Below are 21,513 nucleotides of genomic sequence, written 5' to 3' on the forward strand. Positions count from 1 at the left end.
CTTACATAGTTTTATTTTCAAATACTCAACTAACTGCAGTAATTCAGTGCTTATTGTCATAAGATAGCTTTTTGCTGAAATGTTTTGGATTTTTTGTGTTGACAATATTAGTTAAGAATTTGGACCTTTTGGGTTTCTTTAGAATCATATTATGTTGATTGTGGGTTGGTTATTGATTTGTAACTCTTTGTTTGAAGTAGGGGTAGGCCTCCATGACCTAGAGTGGATAGTACGTCGATAAGCGCACCAGTTGTACAGTTACTTTGCTTTCTTGTGTGTATTTTCTGAGGGAATTCATTTATTTACTCAAGCTTTAAACTTAAGGTGGTTCTCAAATTGTCTTGGTGTGATGTTGGACCAAGACACTGGTGGACATTGCCTGGAAAACATGTTGAAGAGTTAACCACCAATGAGCCAATACTCACACTTTATTTATTGACTGTTTGTTCTGAACTACAGTAGGGTGCCAGGACATGCACTGTCAGACACTGGGCTCCCGAGTGGTGCAGCGGTCTAAGGCACTGCAGCTCAGTGCTAGAGGCGTCACTACAGACACCCTGGTTCGAATCCAGGCTGTGATTGTCCATATGGGACATAGGCCGGCGCACAATTGGCCCAGCGTCGTCCAGGTTTGGCCGGTGTAGACCGTCATTGTAAATAAGAATTTCTTCTTAACTGACTTGCCTAGTTAAATAAAGGTTACATTTAAATATATATATATATATATATAAAAAACAGGAAGCTTGCATGGACACTGGAGTCCATTAGATTAGAGAGCTTGTACTCCTGCATTTCCAATGACTTAGAGGCAATCTGCAGTTGCTACATTTATTTTTGACTTATAAGTTAAAGATATATACCTATTGTTTCTTGAAGAATATAACTTATCCTTATGAGCTTAGTTCAACTGTTGTACCACATCAGAACCCAAAATATAAGCTTGTTTTACTCCAATATTTGTAAAAAAAGAAGAAATATAAACACACTTTATAAACTCAAAACATAATTTTGATATCATGGATCAGTCCTTGTATCCATAGCTCTGTCTATGAATTTGAAAGTTGTTACATTTCTCCATTCCTCATCTTTTTACCAAAACAGTGGTGGGGTGCCTGCTTTGTTAATGTTTCAACTGCGGACTGGCTCTTTAAATCTAATAATGTAGAGAGTCAGGCGTTTGCGTGTGTGTGGTTCAGAGTTTTCGTCCACCTCTGACTCAGGAGAAGGTAACTGAGAAAGCATTTTGCATATGAGTACAATGTAAAACCTTAACGGTTATCAATGTGGATGTAAACAGTAGCTGCACTGCATTAACACTGAAAACTCAAAGAATTTGATTCTCGTTTTGCCTAATAAATTGTTGTAGAACCAATGTGAAAGACAAACTAGATTTTGTGGACTTTAGCTTACTAGAAAGTGTTGAGGTTGTGTTGTGTTTGAGTAGTGATCACCCTTTTGCTTCCATGTCTGTGGGACTGCATCTCACTGCATGCAGTTTTAGACATTGATCAGGAGTTGCCTGACACTGGTATTGCCCTGATGCTCTTTGGGATATGTAACGGTATGTTTATTATATCCTGAATTACGCTGTGGAAGGCCTAAACTTTGCAAGGGATTCTTCCCTTAAATAATGTTTGTTTCCCTCCCATTCTTAAAATGTCCTGTTGTCCTGATAGTTGAGTTCCTATGTTTCTGTTCTTTGTTGGCCTCACATGTAGTCTACACTCTTATGAAAGAGATGAGCTAGCAAGGTGAACTGAAGATGCCTTTAGTGCATCAACAACCACCCAACATCCCAACTAACTTGATTTAACATTCCCCTGGGCCTACGGTATCGGAGGATGTTTTGTAAGCATGGCCAGGATTGTTGGGAACTCCTGTGAGAGGCAGGAGTGCAACTCTGCAAAATTGCATGTAGGAGGTAATAAACGTCCATTATCATTCAAAGTGATGATACTTTGGTATAACTTACAGTATGGAAAAAGCATGCCACAATACTACTCCATACACTGGTTCTACTAAACAAAACTACAGTATGTTGATCTTTTTGATAAAAAAATGTTTTGCATGGGACCAGCAGACTTTGTATAAGTATGATTAGTTATATAACTATATATTTACAATAAACTTAACATGGAAGCAAAAGAGATTTCCTGTTTTTTTTCTCTGTATTTTGATTATTGTTTTGATGATCTACATCTATATGGACTTCTATGATCCAATTAGTGTACTTGTGTTGTATGTGTCTGTCTCTGTCTGTCTGTCTGTCTGTCTGTCTGTCTGTCTGTCCCTACAGTCTGTTTTCTTAAGTGTGTTATTTTACCTCTCACAAGATGGCAGTAGTGTTCTACACCAAAGCTATGTATGCTAAAGTTGGACCCTTTCACCCTTGGTAAATACCTTTATTCAGTACATTTTTTGCAGGTGCCAGTGCAGGTCTGGATGACTGTGTTTAGTATTTTATTAGGATCCCAATTAGTGGTTTCTGAAGCAGCAGCTACTCTTCCTCGAGTCCACATAAAACATGAAACATGACATAATACAGAACATCAATAGACAAGAACAGCTCAAGGACTGAACTACACACATTTGCAAAATAATCAGATTCCTGTTGTTCAATATTGACCTTATTCCCAATGGATAACCACGACCCCATACATCAACACAGAGGACAGAAACACATGCTGATGCTGCATGCAGGCCAGGGTCTCTGTATTTTTGGTATATCCAGGTACATGCAAAGGCATCGGTTTCCAATGAAAGATGTGGGGGGAGTCTCACATTTCCTGAATCCCCATTGAATACAGGTTTAATCCTCACTGTGATTCCTACAGTAATATACAATGAGCTCCAAAAGTATCGGGATAGTGAGACATTTTTGTTGTTTTGGTTCTGTACTCCAGCACTTTGGATTTGAAATGATACCATGACTATGAAGTTAAATTGCAGACTGACAGCTTTAATTTGAGGGTATTTTCATCCATATCGGGTGAACCGTTAAGAAATTACAGAACCTTTTGTACATAGTCCCCCCCCATTTTAGGGGACCAAAAGTATTGGGACAAATTCACTTATATGTGTATTAAAGTAGTAAAAAGTGTAGTATTTTGTCCCATATTCATAGCATGCAATGATTACATCAAGCTTGTGACTCTACAAACTTGTTGGAAACATTTACTGTTTTTTTTGGTTGTGTTTCAGATTATTTTGTGCCCAATAGAAATGAATGGTAAGTAATGTATTGTGTCATTTTGGAGTCACTTTTATTGTAAATAAGAATAGATATGTTTTGAAATACTTCTACATTAATGTGGATGCTACCATGATTACGGATAGCCCTGAATGAATGGTGAATAATGATGAGTGAGAAAAATACAGATGCACAAACAGCTACAGAGCCAATACAACAACAAATGTGTCACTGTCCAAATACTTTTGGACCTCACTGTAACTGATAGAACTGTTTATCATGAACCATTAGAATGAATGGTGTATATCGTTTTTTATGCTTGAATGACAGCCATGAGAGTAAGGTTGTGGAAAAGACACATCCCAGGCACGGTGCACTTACCTACAGTGTGTTTTTGTGTTTGTTTTGTTCTAAGCCTTTTGTTTTGCTCACCAACAAAGGCAGGGATACTGTATGCCATAATGCCTTTCTCTTATGTTGAACCCAGTGATCATGTTTCTCCTATTGTGTGTGTTTCAGTGATCCTGTTACGCTTGTTTCCAGAATGTACTGTCCCTGGCCAGGGAAACAGATACACTATCCGACTTCCAAGAGGTTAGGTTAAATAATACGTAAATTGACACACCGCCAGTGTCATTACAAGGCTTATAAAATAAAATGGCCACATCTAGAACAAGCTGTTCTTAGGACGCGCTGCCTGCAACACGATATAGATAGTTGACACAGTAGCATATTGTCTCTCCTGGTTGTAATTCATGCAATTGGTTTATCAGGTGATCAAAGACAAAGAACATAGGATATATACAATTGTGACTTGGTGGGGTTGGGATCTTGGCTTCCTGGTTTTCTAATGCCATATAGAAGAGATAGAGCTATACATGTGCCAGAGAGCTCCTCTCAGTAGAACCCCCCGAGTACACATAGCTGTTTGTAACAGAGAGAACAGACCCGGATAGTCATTACAGTATCACAACAAACCCTACAATAAAGATTTGCCCACCATAATGCTCAGCTTACCAATATCTTACCAACTCAAAAAATACCTTGACCATTGACTCAATAATTACATTGACTTGCAAGGAACAGGGCTGTCAACAGGATCAAATATTTCGCTACACCTGCAATAACATCTGCTTAATATGTGTATGTGATCCATACAATTTGATTTGATTTGAAATGCATAGCAGTCTCCTCCAGGCCCATGTTTAGACCTTAAAAATGGAAACTGTCCCTCAGTTACCAGAGTGGCAGAAGTGACACCCATGTAATCAATTAGGTCTTTCGATTTACATGTCAATATACCACACCAAATAGAATACATGTGGGTTCAGCAGAACTTTAGGGGTTAATCGTTTGCGTTTGAGGTCCAGCTGTGATCACAGACCCGCCCATTCATCCAAATGCGGGGGAGAACGCGCAGGAGTCGCATCTCCAAGTGACACGGTCGAAAGCCAATGAAAAGCTTTAAAGTGAAAGTCATACTCTCGCATATCCAATGGGAATGAGCAAACGGCTGATTTTGGGAATCAGACTTGGTTGAATGAAAACCCAACAGCAACCAGCAATGGTAATAAACCGTCCGATTATGCCTGCCTGATCAATAGCGTACAATGCATGACTCCCTATCATAGCCCACTGGGAGTACGCTCAGAATTGTTTCTTCTTCTGGTCAGTCTGTTGTGTTATTCGACGTCGCAGGAATCCAAAAAGGGGTTGAACTAGGACCAAACGCGGTGGTAACGTTGGGTGATGTGTGCTGCATGAATCGTATGGATCAACACCAGATTGAGTCTTCAGGGATTTTGTGTGCAGTCGCTGGTGGTCAGCTGTTATGTGGTCGTGACAGCTCGTTAATTCTGGCCAGAGTTTGACATACAGATGCAGTAATAATACCGTGGAGAAACGTTTTTGGAGGATGCTCTGGCTTTTGTGTGTGTTTAAACGTCGAATCTTTCTCTCCTCCGCTGGTCAATGAAAGCGCGTGAGGGTCGGGATGTGACGGTTTCGCAATTAGGATGTAACCAACCAAGCATCGACAAGGCTGCAATGAGATACACAGGTTCAGTTCTAGCCCTGAAGGAGACGCTCAACTGATGTAGCGTTGACGTCGACATGGGATTGTCCCCCACATCATCACCTTTTTTCTTATAATTCATTTTACATCAAGGCAAAAGAAAGTGCTTGGGGAGGTATTACAGATTCACAGCATGATAGATGTTGGTATGGCCAACTATAGGAGTTGTATAGTCTTTTCATTCCATGGCCTTGGCCTATAATTAACAACATTTCTGCATACAGAGTTTATATTTGGATTATAATGAATGATGTAAAACGAAGTCCTCCTGGAAATGTATTCGACACTAGAGATGTGTTTGTTGTTACAGCATATGTCCCAGATGACGTCCTATTTAATTGTTTTTAAGTGATTTTCAAGAGCATTTTGCCATCTGCGGCCAAAGTTATCCCCAGTCATCAATAGGCCTATGCGTCACATTTTCAAAAGTATCATGGACATACATTTTCCCTATCATAATGGACATTTAACTGGACACATTTAATTGACTTCATCATCCTCTGAATTCAGTCATCACGGATTTCTCAGGAATGTCATAGACCTGTCATTTAAGAGAACATTGTGACAATGTAACAACATTGTAACAAGAACAGTACATTTGTGCGAATTTGGATTTAAAGGAGACTATAAGCAGGCACGTGTGTGGTCCTGTGTGTTGCTTTTTTCGTTGACTTTTATCTGATAAATATAATGTCCAGATCTAACAGCGTGAGCCCGCCCGGAGTCGGTGCGCCTGGGCTGAGGGGAGGGACTGAGCTCAGATCTGCTTGGGGCGAGTCTGAGTCTATTGCAAACGGATGTCCATACTCGGCTAGATCTCCGAGCAAAAAACTCGCCCGGTCGAACAGCAGATGGAGGGAAGGAGATGATGATCCCGACCAGCAGCCCGGACCAGGACGAGCCACGACAACGGTTAGCAGGGTCAGTTTTAGGTCTAGATCTGCGTGGCAAGAGCATGGGACTGGGGAAGAGAGCCGAAACAACAACCGATCTTCCCCAAGGCACGCAGATGGAGCCGGGGAAGTGAGACCCAAATCGGTGGAGTTGGGCTTGGACGACCGGAGAGTGAAGGGTTCCAAACCCGAGGAGGAACTCATGCCTGAAGTTCACCTTTCCATGGTTGCGTGCTGCAGCAGCGCGATGCAGATTTTCAGATCCAAGAAATTCCAATCGGAGAAGTTGGAGAGGCTGTACCAGCGTTACTTTTTCCGGCTCAACCAGAGCAGTTTGACCATGCTCATGGCCGTTTTGGTGCTCGTGTGCGCGGTCATGCTGACATTCCATTGCGCGGGGGGAGTATGCAGGATAACTTACGTGGTGGTCTTTTCCTTGGCCATCTTACTTATCCTCATATTGATGGTGGTGTGCAATCGGAACGGGTTTCATCAGGACCACATGTGGATAGTCTGTTATGTGGTCATTCTAGTCGTGCTGGTTGTACAAGTGATCGGGGTGCTGCTTGTGCAGCCGCAAAGTGCTTCTGAAGGAATTTGGTGGACGGTGTTCTTTATCCATGTCATCTACACGCTGCTCCCGGTTCGGATGCGGGCTGCGGTTATCACTGGAGTTATACTGTCTACCATCCATGTGGCCGTGTCTTGGAAGTTAAACGAAAGGGATGCCTTTATATGGAAGCAGGTAGGTCCTGTTTTATAACGTTTTTATTAGCCTACGCATGTATTACGCATTCATAAATCGATAACTTTTATAGTAACTTCACGCATGGATGAGTCTACCAAATAAAGTATAAAGATGGATTTTTGGAGGGACATTCCATCAAGTGAGAAGTGGCCTGTTTGGATAAAACTTGCTGAGTCAAAAGCGTATTTTATTGTATATAATTCAAATTCTCACAATTTACCTAGCCTAGGATACTACTCATTAGGAAATTAACACCGTAATGTCTCTCTCTCATTATTGCATTACTCATTTTTACTGTGCTCTATTGTACATTTCACACATCCAATGCCTTTTCATCGGACAGTGACTGACTGATAAAGGTGCCGAGTTTGTCTTGAGATGCTGCTGATGCTTGTTACTATGGAAACGGTCTCGATTGACCATTGCTCAGATCCCTAGTTGTTATCATGGAGAAGACCAGTAGTAAAAGCATCCATTTAATATATTAGAGAGAGGAAAAACACTTCTAAGAAGGAAATCAGAGCTCACTGGGTAAAACGGAAGTTTTAAGAATTTAAGAATTTAGGTAAAATAACTGTTCTAGAAGATGTTCTAGAATTATGGGTCAGAATGGAAGTGCCACAGATGGACAACCTCTTGAAGTGACAGTGTTGTTGACGGTTTAGGGTTTGGTTTGTACACTTGAGAAGAATTGGGTTGGAAACATGGGGTTATTTTGTTATAGATATTTTGTAAAGGAAAAACAACAATTCTAGGCTGTTTGGTTTTATTGTGTTATATGTTAATAACATGTTGAGGCCCCTGGTTCTATTTGATTAGTTTTATAACCTTTCACCACCAGAGCTGGGCTCTTGATTTGTAGAAGTTAATGCATGTCATCTCTCATTCCCCTCTTGGTTATCATTCTGCGTTTTTATGGTCATATCAGTTTATGATAGACGCAATCATCACTTGTGTCTTATTTTAAATGTGAATTGCATTCCAATAAACTAGGCTTATATGTATTGTGTCAGAGGGAGGGAAATTGGCCACTTAAATTACTTAGGATGTTCATAATCCCAAACATTTGATGTAAGAAAAAAAATACACATTTAAAGGAGCTATATGTAACATTTTTATTTACAGTAATAGTGGACATATAGTGTTACTCAATTTCCCCAAAACATTTTATTTTGCATTCTAATGGTGCAGCCTTTTTATTGGTCCACATTTTTTGTCATTTAGCATGCGCTCTTATCCAAAGTGACTTACTGTCTTACCATTTGTGGAGTTCCTGTGAGACTCATGAAGGAGTTTTATGCTTTGTCAACTGATTTCTTGTTCTGGCACATGATTTGGTAAAACCTGAATATGCTGAACTTTATTTTTATTTAGTGCATACATTTTCATACTGATCCCCCATGGGAATCAAACCCACAACCCTGGCATTGCAAGTGCCGTGCTCTACCAACTGAGCCACATGGGACCAACTCAACAAAAGACAGATGATCTCTTGTTGTGAAATTGACTGGGACCAGAAAATCTCTTGTTGTCAAATTGACTGGGGCTGAGCGATTTGTAGATATTTGACACTTGCCATTTGCTGGCCCCAGTCAATTTGACAACAACAGATTTGCTGGCCCCAGTCAATTTGACAACAAGAGATGGTCAGTCTTTTGTTGACCAATAATGAGGCTGCACCATTAGAATGCATTTTTGTGTGGTCTCAATACATAAAAAAAAAATATATTGTGAAAAACGATTTATCCACTATTACTGTAGATATTTTAAGGACATTTTCTTAATTCTTTTGTATTATTATTATTATTATAATGTGTTCAACATTTTTATTTTTTACCACTTTTTCTCCCCAATTTCATGGTATCCAATTGGTAGTTACAGTCTTGTCCCATCGCTACAACTTGTCACATATAGCTCCATTAAATAGTGAGGTCTGTTATATAGAAGCAGCACATCCCAATAGGCCTACATTTGTCATTTTATTCAAAGAGTAGAATCAAACTCATAATGTCTATTACAATGCCAGAAGGAGCTTGTGTTTGAGAGCCCCTTTCCAAGGCCAAACATGAAATTGTGCTCTGTATGTAGGATCCCAAAAACTATTCAGGGAAACTAGGGGTACATCCCAAATGGCACAATTCCCTATATAATGCACTACTTTTGAGCAGGGCCATTTGGAATGCACACTGGTAAATGCCTTTGGACCGGCAGTTCTTAATCTCAGTTTATCTTAGTAAAAGGAACATTTTAAAGTAAAAGGATACTAAACTAAAGCCTTTTCTGGAAAGACATACTTAAATACAATATTGTACACACAGTTACAGAAAAAAAGATAGAAAAAGTATTTAAAAAGAAAAAGGATGACTTCACGGTGCCCTACCAAACCTCAAACACAATGGCCTGGTGACCCATTGTGCGTGCCGTTGTGCCCTCTTTCGCTTGGCTGTGTTCTTTCTCTCTCTCTCTCTCTCTCTCTCTCTCTCTCTCTCTCTCTCTCTCTCTCTCTCTCGTCTCTCTCTCTCTCTCACTTTGTCATTTTCTGGCTTGTTCTCTCGCTCACTGTGTTTACCAGTCCCTGTACTACTTATAAACATCTGCCCTAACAATGGGCTCTTCCCAAGAACTTCTGCTTTACAAATCTGGGTAATGGAAACCGTGCATCAGTCCACCATTGAAGTTTAAGGGCTTGTAAATGAATTATTGAACCGTGGAAAAAATAAATAACTCAAAAGCAAAACTCCACACAATACCGCCTCTTTCCCATAGGCTAGAATGGATCATTCTAATCACCTTTATTTTTCTTTTTTGAAACTTTGATTATATTGGTCAAAGAGTGTTTGTGATACAGACATGTGACCCGAAATCTAATTGCATTTTCTGTGAAAATAGGCTCTTTTTGAGATGAGTGTGTGGGAACAGGCTGTTGTAATTGTTTCTCTTCCTCACGATCCTGTTGTTTTTAGCATATCAGATCTCGCCCTGTTTATATACTGTAGGTCCCAGCAGGCCTCCACTGTTGAGCTGTATGTTTATGTGAGATCCCAAGATGATGCTTGTATCAGGAGTGCTCCCATGAATAGGCATAAAACAACTTGAACATAATGACTGAGGCTCGGCTCGAGATGGTGGCATTGTGTTGTATGTGGGTCTTTCTAAAAACTAGGGTACCAGTGAGCATTTCTTGTAGTGGACAACTGTTTGGAGCTGTTACAAAGTCATTCATAATAATTTGCCTTTTCATATGAAAACATTAGGATATGAAGGGGGAACATAGATACATTCAGTATAATTCATGAGTTTAATCAAATGTTTAAACCATTTCTCATGCTTGGAGTCTTCACAGATTTGGCAAAAATCGTGTGATGTAAAACACTACCCTTCTTTCCTTACATTTATGATGCTGATGTTTGTCTTTACATCATATACTAATAATTTAACAATTGAATTACACATTGAACTTGATCCTGTGAAATTCCTGAATATTGCTGTTGACTTACAGTGAGGGAAAAAAGTATTTGATCGTTTGTACGTTTGCCCACTGACAAAGAAATGATCAGTCTATAATTTTAATGGTAGGTTTATTTGAACAGTGAGAGACAGAATAACAACAAAAAAATACAGAAAAACGCATGTCAAAAATGTTATAAATTGATTTGCATTTTAATGAGGGAAATAAGTATTTCACCCCCTCTCAATCAGAAAGATTTCTGGCTCCCAGGTGTCTTTTTTACAGGTAACGAGCTGAGATTAGGAGCACACTCTTAAAGGGAGTGCTCCTAATCTCAGCTTGTTACCTGTATAAAAGACACCTGCCCACAGAAGCAATCAATCAATCAGATTCCAAACTCTCCACCATGGCCAAGACCAAAGAGCTCTCCAAGGATGTCAGGGACAAGATTGTAGACCTACACAAGGCTGGAATGGGCTACAAGACCATCGCCAAGCAGCTTGGTGAGAAGGTGACAACAGTTGGTGCGATTATTCGCAAATGGAAGAAACACAAAAGAACTGTCAATCTCCCTCGGCCTGGGGCTCCATGCAAGATCTCACCTCGTGGAGTTGCAATGATCATGAGAACGGTGAGGAATCAGCCCAGAACTACACGGGAGGATCTTGTCAATGATCTCAAGGCAGCTGGGACCATAGTCACCAAGAAAACAATTGGTAACACACTATGCCATGAAGGACTGAAATCCTGCAGCGCCCGCAAGGTCCCCCTGCTCAAGAAAGCACATATACATGCCCGCCTGAAGTTTGCCAATGAACATCTGAATGATTGAGAGGACAACTGGGTGAAAGTGTTGTGGTCAGATGAGACCAAAATGGAGCTCTTTGGCATCAACTCAACTCGCCATGTTTGGAGGAGGAGGAATCCTGCCTATGACCCCAAGAACACCATCCCCACCGTCCAACATGGAGGTGGAAACATTATGCTTTGGGGGTGTTTTTCTGCTAAGGGGACAGGACAATTTCACCACATCAAAGGGACGATGGACGGGGCCGTGTACCGTCAAATCTTGGGTGAGAACCTCCTTCCCTCAGCCAGGGCATTGAAAATGGGTCGTGGATGGGTATTCCAGCATGACAATGACCCAAAACACACGGCCAAGGCAACAAAGGAGTGGCTCAAGAAGAAGCACATTAAGGTCCTGGAGTGGCCTAGCTAGTCTCCAGACCTTAATCCCATAGAAAATCTGTGGAGGGAGCTGAAGGTTCGAGTTGCCAAACGTCAGGCTCGAAACCTTAATGACTTGGAGAAGATCTGCAAAGAGGAGTGGGACAAAAACCCTCCTGAGATGTGTGCAAACCTGGTGGCCAACTACAAGAAATATCTGACCTCTGTGATTGCCAACAAGGGTTTTGCCACCAAGTACTAAGTCATGATTTGCATTAAAATGCAAATCAATTTATAACATTTTTGACATGCGTTTTTCTGGATTTTTGTTGTTGTTATTCTGTCTCTCACTGTTCAAATAAACCTACCATTAAAATTATAGACTGATCCTTTCTTTGTCAGTGGGCAAACGTACAAAATCAGCAGGGGATCAAATACTTTTTTCCCTCACTGTATTAATGAACTGCTGTAACTGTAAATGGTTAGCTGACTGATATATCCTAGCTACCTAACTAACCATTGGTAAACTCATTCAATGATGCCATACCGCCAAAGCAACAGTATCTATTGCTAGACTAGAGATATTCCCCTAGCTATAGTTAGTCAGTGGTTTCACATCTAACTAGCTGGAATGAAGCAAGGATGTGAATAATTCTTTGGTCCTTTAAAAACCTGCTGTATTTAACATATTGTGTGCTATAGCTTGGAAAATAAATACATGTGACTCTGGATGACAACATGATGTTTGCAACACGAAACTAACGAGTATTGCGGTACAGGTATCGTCCCGGGTCTTCTATGAGGTCGAAATAACACTCTGAATTTGTGAAAATAATAATAATGCCCTATTTGTGTAAGAGCTATTTGAAAAAAAATGCCTGGAATTTCAACCTGTTCAGGTGGGATGGAACCTTTAGCCCAAATCAGGATGTCACAATGTGACCTGATTATAATAGACTAATGACTGTTCATCTGGGTAAGGGGGTGGGCTCTAGACTATCCTATCAGCTAGTGTATGTAAAGATCTTCACATTTGTTTCCTAATGCCCACACAAGACTGAGCATTTCAAGTGCCAAAGGAGGCTCAGGGAAGTAAATGATAACAAATATAATTTGGTGTTATTTTCATTAAATAACCACACACAGTGATTTATTAGATACAGTGATGATTTAACACATACAATTAGAAAGACTGCATGGGGGCTTTAATACCTGTCAAATACTTACTTCCTCTGTCCTTGGGAGAATGTCAATTTAATTTCCTTGATTCGTCGCGTCCTCTCTCGTCTCCATCTCAAAACCCATTGGATGAGAAGGTCAGAGGTCCTTCCCCTCTGACCTTCTTATCCAATGGGTTTTGAAAAGGAGGTGAGGAGAGAGGACACGAGGAATCAAGGAAATGCAGTTTAGATTCTCCCATTCCTTGCCTCACTCTCAAAGCACATTTGGGGAGAAGAGTGAAGTTTCCTCCCCTCAGGCTACAATGCACTTTCAAGGAGTGGAGGAAACAAGGACAGAGGAAGCAAGAATTTAATCGCTAGTTTTCAGACAGACTCACACAATGCTTGAAGGTCTGATTATAATGATTTAATTATTGGTTTTTATTATTGTCAATGATTTTGTTGACAGAATACAATGTATTATATTATTATATCAACTATTAAAACATATAGAACTGCTGTTGTTTATCTTTTTCATTCTTCAGGAATGTTTAGCATGGCTATAAATGATAGAGAAGTTGACTAAAACACAAAAAGACCTGGCAACTAGGCATGCCAAAGAAACATGTATCACGTTTCAGGTAAGACCCAGATGCAGACAATGTCAAAGTAACAACAGTTTATTAATCCAACAGGGGCAGGCAAAAGACAGGTCAAGGGCAGGTTGTGGTCAGTAATTCATATAGGTGGGGCAAAGGTACAGGACGGCAGTCAGGCTCAGGGTCAGTAATCCAGATAGGTGGGGCAAAGGTACTGGACGGCAGGCAGGCTCAGGACAGTAATCCAGATAGGTGGGGCAAAGGTACTGGACGGCAGGCAGGCTCAGGGTCAGTAATCCAGATAGGTGGGACAAAGGTACTGGACAGCAGTCAGGCTCAGGTCAGTAATCCAGATAGGTGGGGCAAAGGTACAGGACGGCAGTCAGGCTCAGGGTCAGTAATCCAGATAGGTGGGGCAAAGGTACTGGACGGCAGGCAGGCTCAGGTCAGTAATCCAGATAGGTGGGGCAAAGGTACTGGACGGCAGGCAGGCTCAGGGTCAGTAATCCAGATAGGTGGGACAAAGGTACAGGACGGCAGTCAGGCTCAGGTCAGTAATCCAGATAGGTGGGACAAAGGTACAGGACGGCAGGTTAGGGAGTCCCCAATGTAGGTCTCCATAGCCTTGGTCTCCGGTCCCGACAGAGAGTACAGATGTCTCCGGGGCGGCGTGGTGCTAGGGAGAAGGTCAATCCCGCAGTCATAGGGTTGGTGCGGCGGAAGCGAAGTGGCCCGGGCCTTGCTGAACACCTCCCTGGGGGTCCTGGTACTTCGCGGGGATGGTGGAGAGGTCCAGGGCACCTTCTGAGCCCCCAGGAAGACAATGGATATGGCAGAACGGACTTCAGCCCATGATGGCACCAGTAGAGCAGTTGATGAGGGGATTGTGTCGCTGGAGCCAGGAGAATCCCAAAACCACTAGAATCTGAGGAGACTTGATGAGCAGAAACTGAATCGTCTCGCTGTGATTCCCTGACACCTGTAGGTTGATCGGAGTGGTATTACGAATGATCCGGCCTATAGCGCGCCCGTCCAGCACTCTAACATCCATGGGAATGGAGAGGGGCTGAGTGGGGATGTTCAGCTCAGAAGCCAGGGAAGAATCCAAAAAGCTCTCATCGGCCCCAGAGTCAATGAGGACCCGGGGAGATTTAGACTGGTTTCTCCACAGCAGAATGGTACGAAAAGGGGTGCCAGCAAGGGAAGCAGAAAAGTTCTCCATATGGCCCACCAGAGTACTCGCTCCTACTGGTGAGCCTGGTCTTTTAAAGGACACAAAATGACTAAGAGTCCCGCGAAAAAGACAACTCTTTGTGTTGATCCTGTATTGCCATTCCGCTGGGACAGCCCAACTCTGTCTAGTTGCATACGCTCGGGAAGCGGTGACTCGGTCGTCTTCGGCGACACTTGGGGGAGGTTGGGAAGCCTCGGGTTCTCTCTGCAACGGGACCGTCGGGACTTCCGGGATGACTCGGAGGCGAGGTGGAATCCCTGGACATGCGAGCGAAATTGAATTTCCTCTTCCTCCGTTGTTCCCGTAATTGCCCATCGTCACGGATGGTCAACGCGATGAGGGAATCGAGATTCGTAGGTAACTCCCAAGCTGCGAGCTCGTCCTTGACCTCCTCAGAGACACCATGCAGGAACATATTGAACAGTGCTTCCTGGTTCCAAGCACTCTCCGCTGCCAATGTGTGGAAAACCACTGCAATGTCTGCCCCACTGCGGAAGTCCTGCCGAAGCGGGATTATCTCCCAGGCAGCTTCTCTCCCAGAGGACGGGGCATCAAAAACCTTCTTCACCTCTCCCACCAACCCCTCCAGACTAACGCATATGGTCGGCTGTTGTTCCCATACAGCAGTAGCCCAGGTGAGAGCCCTCCCGGACAGCGTTAACGATCCGAGGAGAAGGAGGAGGTTTGAAGCTCAAAGATGAGAGCATACTGAGCTAGAAATGCCCGACAGGTGCTCGGCTCTCCTTTGAAGCGTTCCGGAGGAGGTAAGCGGGGCTTCCGAGAAGGTGGAGTGACCGATGAGACGGCGCTGCTAACAGCTGAGTTACTGAGGGGCTGTGGGATTACCACCATGGTAGTCTGCCTCCCAGACAACCCGCGGAATTGCTCCAGCAAAATGTCCAACGTACGGTCATGGTGTTCAGCCAACGTTTGGACCCCTTCCGTAAGGCCATGAAGCAATTTCTCGTGCCTACCGATGGTGGCTCCTTGGGAGGAGATGGCATTACGCAGATGGCCTGAGTCTGCTGGATCAGTCATGGCCAGTTCGTACTATTACATTTCAGGTAAGACCCAGATGTAGACATTGTCGAAGTAACAACAGTTTATTAATCCAACAGGTCAAGGACAGGTAGTGGTCAGTAATCCAGATAGGTGGGGCAAAGTACTGGACGGCAGGCAGGCTCAGGGTCAGGGTAGGCAGAGGTCAGTAATCCAGATAGGTGGGTCAAAGGTACAGGACGGCAGGCAGGCTCAGAGCAGGCAGAAATGGTCAACACCGGGAACAATCGAGAGGCAGGAACAGAGGGAAAACCGCTGGTAGGCTTGCCGAAACAAGTGAACTGGCAACAGACAAACAGAGAACAGAGGTATACATACACAGGGGATAATGGGAAAGATGGGTGACACCTGGAGGGGGGTGGAGACAATCACAAAGACAGGTGAAACAGATCAGGGTGTGACACAGTGTCCATGTTTCTTGTGACATTTTGAATGACATGCAGATGTTTTGTAGTTGCTAGTTGGAGTTATGGTCTCATTGTGCCTGTCTAGACTTTATTCCTGGAAATACACATGTGAAGCTGCAAGAAAATCATTTTTATATGTATATCAAACCATTTTGAGATTTTGACCACCTTATTTATAGAAAGACTCATGTGTACTGCACTCCCAATACATGCAGGGATGACCGGCACCCTGGTAAAAGTAGTGCACTTTATAGGAAATAGGGTGCCATTTGGGACGAGGCCTACAGCCTTTCAGATGGAACCTCAAATTGAGATAATTGGGACACAACTGACCTCAGTGTTATCTGATTTACCTCACCTTAACCTCCCATCCCACCTCCCCAACTGTATTGTGTCTCTGTTATCATAGGGGGACCTGTGGGCAATCAGGAAGTAATGTGTGTGGGAGTCAGGGAGAGATGGGCTTTGTAGTATTTTAAATTAATGCTGATGCTGTTCAGGTCCCCATTGCAGATGTTTCATTAACCATTTACACTCATACCTGTATATTTGGGCACAAAAAAGATTGCTAAATTGGAACGCAGTGACTGTACAGTAACAGGGGCGAGCAGGTAGCCTAGTGGTTAGAGCGTTGGGCCAGTAACCGAAAGGTTGCTACATCGAATCCCTGACAAGGTGAAAATCTGTTATTCTGCCCCTGAACAAGGCAGTTAACCCACTGTTCCTAGGCCGTCATGGTAAATAAGAATTTGTTCTTAACTGACTTGCCTAGTTAAATAAAACAATACAGTAACCTGCTTCACAGTGCTGTATTGGTTTTGGCTGTTGCCGTTCTGAACTTGAGTGCGACAAGAAGTTGCCCCCATCCCTCCTGCTTATTGGACCACTTAAGCAAATAGTTTGTTGTCTGAGTGAGGGAAATGCTGTAAGTTAAAATGACTCTATGTATTTAGAAAGATGAGATGTTGAGGATTATAATAAATACCGCTTAGATGTCCTACAAGCGAGCCAAACACCTATGAGTTCAAATGTGCACTTCACATTTCCATATCATAAAACTCATGTCATAACCAGTGTCAACGTTTATAATCACTATGTTTGATGTACAGTTACAAGATGACAAATGACCCTGGGTTGTTCTGAACAGAAGGAGCCCATGTTTGTCTATTGTGAAGAAAATTTGCAGCAGCACACGCACCTGAATGCACGCATGACTCCTTTCTATGCGCACCAAAATGATGATCCATTGTGAAAGCCTAACACTGTAATATCCTATTTTATAACTTATAACTCAACGGTCATGTTGGTAGTAGAACAAGCTTTCAAATGATGCCCACATGACCCAGGTTAGTATTTATAATGGAGCGTTTTTGGATTGCGTAAACAACACCAGTAATTGTGTGACGGCGGGGATGCAGCATTGTGTTCCAAACAAAACAACAACAAGTGTGCTTGTTCTAGTTCCTCACAGCTAGGAGAGCTCAAAAAAACGAACAAACGACAGTGGAACACTTCTTTGAGTCAATAAAGTGCATTGAAATGACTTAGGAACTGTGCACACTTTGGAGTCCTCTCACTCAAACCATTGTCATTTGTTGGTCTTATGTTGCACCTACCCCACATTTACCAGGAATATTCTTATCATGTTACTGAATGTGTCCAGAGTATTTTCAGATTTCGTTATCACAAATGAGGTGAAAGTATATTAAATGTAAAATGCACATAACATCAACAATGTAATGTTTGGATTCAGTCTTGTGTCAGGTGAACTGTTGTGTCCTCACCTTTGGTCTAGGACATTTTCCCATAACCTCCAAACTGTTCCCATTCAAATGGTTATGCATATGCTTTTCATATTTATTCTGTAAGAAACATTTACATGTAGCCCTATCCATATAGGCCAATTTCCATCAGTGTAAAGGGTTAAGGTTGTGATAGCAGTGGCCCTTCAAGGAGCAATCGACAGTGAAAACAATAACAAAGCATATTCCCTGCCACTGTTTTGCTAAAAAGTTGAAGGATGGGGCTGGAGAAATGTAACCACTCTCAAATTCAGAGACAGAGCTATGGATGCAAGGATTGCCTATCACCATCACAAGCCTCAGTCAGTCATCATGAGCACTGTTCTAATTCCCACCTCCCTGGCTCTCTCCCACTCATGTGTGCGTGTCTATGTGTGTGTCACCCCTCTGGGTGTGTGGCTCTAATACCGCCCATGCACGCGGTACATCAAATTGAGTGAAACGCCAGAGAGACAAATCCATCATTAGGTGTCAGGGCTGATCAGTCTCTCCTCCCTCCTGTTTCCTCAGCTGTGATTTGGCATCGGTGATCATTGGTGATTCGTGATTGATCATTCATCATCACTGGCGGAGGTAGTGCACTACCACCACCAGAGAGAAAACACTTATAAACAGAGGGCAGAATCAGATAATATGGGAGATCTTTTGATCCCTTAAATCGTATGGATGCTGCTCAGTGAAAGATGTTGTGTTATCTTCATCATTACCAACACAGTACACTGGTGATCAGTCATCATTGATCATCGATGATTATTGGTGATTGGTAATTGATCATTCATCATCACTTGTTCATTTAGCTTGTAGCATCATGTTAATTGTTATTACAGGGGTTTTAGGTGTAGAATGTTGATCCACGTAAAATCACATGCAACAGGATCTATTATGATCTCTTAGCTACCTTTGCCATTACATTCTATTCCACTACTCTTCAGATTTCTCCATGGCCAAAAACACAAAGCAGAGGCTGCGTCTCTGTCCAAACCTCGTCCTTTGTTTTACACGTTATTGAGCACTTCATTTACCTCCTTTATTGACTTTTCATTGTGAACAACAATAATTAAGCCTAGTCATTACCTATGGATGCACCATTGATTTGCATCAATACACAAAGGAATTGAGTCCACACCTGCTGGAGAAAAACAATGAATAAACACAAGTAAGAGAGGATAATAATAATGACTTAAAAGAGGCACAGGTATAATGCTTTGAGACACCAGTAGACATGGAGACCTTTTTCTGATGAACAGCTGAGCAGCACCTCTCCTCCTACCACCATGCCCATCTCTTATCCTTCCCCCGCCAGTCCCTTCCTGTTGCATCTACCTCACTGCTTTCCTTTCTCACCTCTGTGTCAACAATTCTGTCACTTCATGTCTCTCTATCCTCTCCCACATAATGCTCCTCCTCATCAGCCTCTCTGTTGGTAGTCAGGAGAGGGGCTAGTGCTTTAGAAGTAGAATCCCTCCCTATTCGATGAATTCTATGGATATGCTTACTTACTTTCACGTGTTATTCTTATTTATTATTTTGATTTCTTGTGTGTTTTTGTTTTACCTTGTTATTTTTAGTATTACATTGTTATTGATGACTGGATTGTTGGGTTTAGAGCTTGCAAGAAAGGTATTTCACTGTACTTGTGCACGTGACATTAACACTTGAAACTTCTATAGGGATTATATTTCTATGAGCAGTGCCCTGTCCATGGCCTGTGGCCCAGCCCTTGTCTATGTGGAAATGGCTTAGGTTAGGCTATTTGAAAGTGTGAACGGTATCAGCCCAAACCCCCTTTTTTAAACCTGCTGATGTCAATCCGTGTCATATCCTCTACGGCAGGACTGTTGCGTGGGGTCATTTCCACGTAAAGTGTGAGATTTATCAAGATTAACGCACAGCCATGACCATGTGTACACACAGTGCCAAGTGGTGGAATAACGGAACTACTTGTCAAGTGTAGCCTAGTGAATGGGGAAAATATATGTTGAAATTGTGGGAGTAATGATTAAATCATTTAATTTTTTTATATCTTGACAGTCTATATCATATAATTTGACCACATCAGTGTTCCGATAATAATCCATATAAAGTACAGTAATTTGTTAAATTTACTATAAAAGAGTATAAAAGAGATAATACTATAAAAGAGATAATGGGAAATGGAATGAGGGATGGCTGATCTTGCTCTGTTGGAAGATTTGGCAAAGAGCGTTTTTAGTGACAGGTGGGACTTTTCAGCGGGCGCCTGCTGATCAGCATCTCACAGCCCTCGATATTGATATCTCACAGCCCTTGATATCTCGCAGCCTTCGATATCTCGCAGCCCTCGATATCTCGCAGCCCTCGATATCTCGTAGCCCTCGATATCTCGCACCCCTCGATATCTCGCAGCCTTCGATATCTCGCAGCCCTCGATATCTCGCAGCCCTCGATATCTCACAGCCCTCGATATCTCACAGCCCTCGATATCTCACAGCCCTCGATATCTCACAGCCCTCGATATCTCACAGCCCTCGATATCTCACAGCCCTCGATATCTCACAGCCCTCGATATCTCACAGCCCTCGATATCTCACAGCCTTCGATATCTCACAGTCCTCGATATCTCACAGCCCTCGATATCTCACAGCCCTCGATATTGATATCTCACAGCCCTCGATATCTCACGGCCTTCGATATTGATATCTCACAGCCCTCGATATCTCACAGCCTTCGATATTGATATCTCACAGCCCTCGATATCTCACAGCCTTCGATGAACTGATGTTTTGGATTTAATCATCAGCAAATGAACAGTTGCATTCAATTTCCATGCACCATCGCACAACAGGACAATTCACGTTGCTTTAGCAATGGCAAATATGCTTCAAATGAGTAGGCAACACTCACCAGACTTTCTCCATATCTGTAATTGGCTGTAATTTAGAGCAGACATTATCGGCTGCTCAGCCATTAAATTCTGAAACTAATGTAAAGTTTCCACTTTTATAGCAGCTCTATGAGCCTTTTGTGTGGAGTTGTAGATTACCTCTCGGGTGCACCACTTAATACAACTCTTCTGGCCAGTTGGCTGGTTTGACTACTGTAGATAAAGACACTACTCACTTAGTGCTCACTTAGAAGCAATCTGTATTCAAATGTTTTGAATTACTGCAATACGCTTTTAGGATGCAATACTAGTTAGGCAATGCATGGATGTGTGGTTAGAAATCAACAGTAATAGTTATCATACGCAGAGAGTTTGTGCAACATTTTTTGCAAAGAATATTGAAAGTCGTAATGATGTGCACTGAGAGTTGGGAAGCAGGTTCAGGGAGTGAGTTTTTTAATAAATAAACACAACATAATACAAAAATAAGAAACACGAACAACGCACAGACATGACACAGGAACAGAAACAATAACACCTGGGGAAGGAACCAAAGGGAGTGAGATATATAGGGAAGGTAATCAGGGAGGTGATGGAGTCCAGGTGAGTCTGAAGACGCGCGTAACGATGGTGACAGGTGTGCGCCATAACGAGCAGCCTGGTGACCTAGAGGCCATAGAGGGAGCACATGTGACAAAAGATATTCATTGTGGGTTTTGGGTGTGAATTAACACTGTGTGCTAAACTGGGGTTAGCCTCTGAGCAACACAGACAGATGAAGCCTGGGGCTGGAAACTGGCAAGAGCCACTCTCTTTGTCCCTGATGATCTGGCAGTTAGATAACAAACATCTCATCAACTTCCGGTTTC

At 42.5% G+C, this 21,513-nt stretch overlaps 1 protein-coding gene across 2 annotated transcripts in view; it reads left to right on the plus strand.

Annotated features, from left to right (window-relative positions):
- Positions 1 to 4,702: 4,702 nt before the first annotated feature.
- LOC106586396 (adenylate cyclase type 5) overlaps positions 4,703 to 21,513 on the plus strand; it is a 140,490-nt gene continuing 123,679 nt past the window's right edge. The window contains exon 1 of one of the 2 annotated variants that reach the window (XM_014173622.2): positions 4,703 to 6,902. In XM_014173622.2, the coding sequence (XP_014029097.2) occupies positions 5,955 to 6,902 (948 nt within the window). In that variant the 5' untranslated portion in view covers positions 4,703 to 5,954. The remainder of the gene's footprint in view (positions 6,903 to 21,513) is intronic. The other variant, XM_014173623.2, reaches the window with a different exon arrangement.

The sequence above is a fragment of the Salmo salar genome, chromosome ssa25 (genome assembly GCF_905237065.1).
Source record: "Salmo salar chromosome ssa25, Ssal_v3.1, whole genome shotgun sequence".
In the NCBI taxonomy this organism is placed as follows: domain Eukaryota; kingdom Metazoa; phylum Chordata; class Actinopteri; order Salmoniformes; family Salmonidae; genus Salmo; species Salmo salar.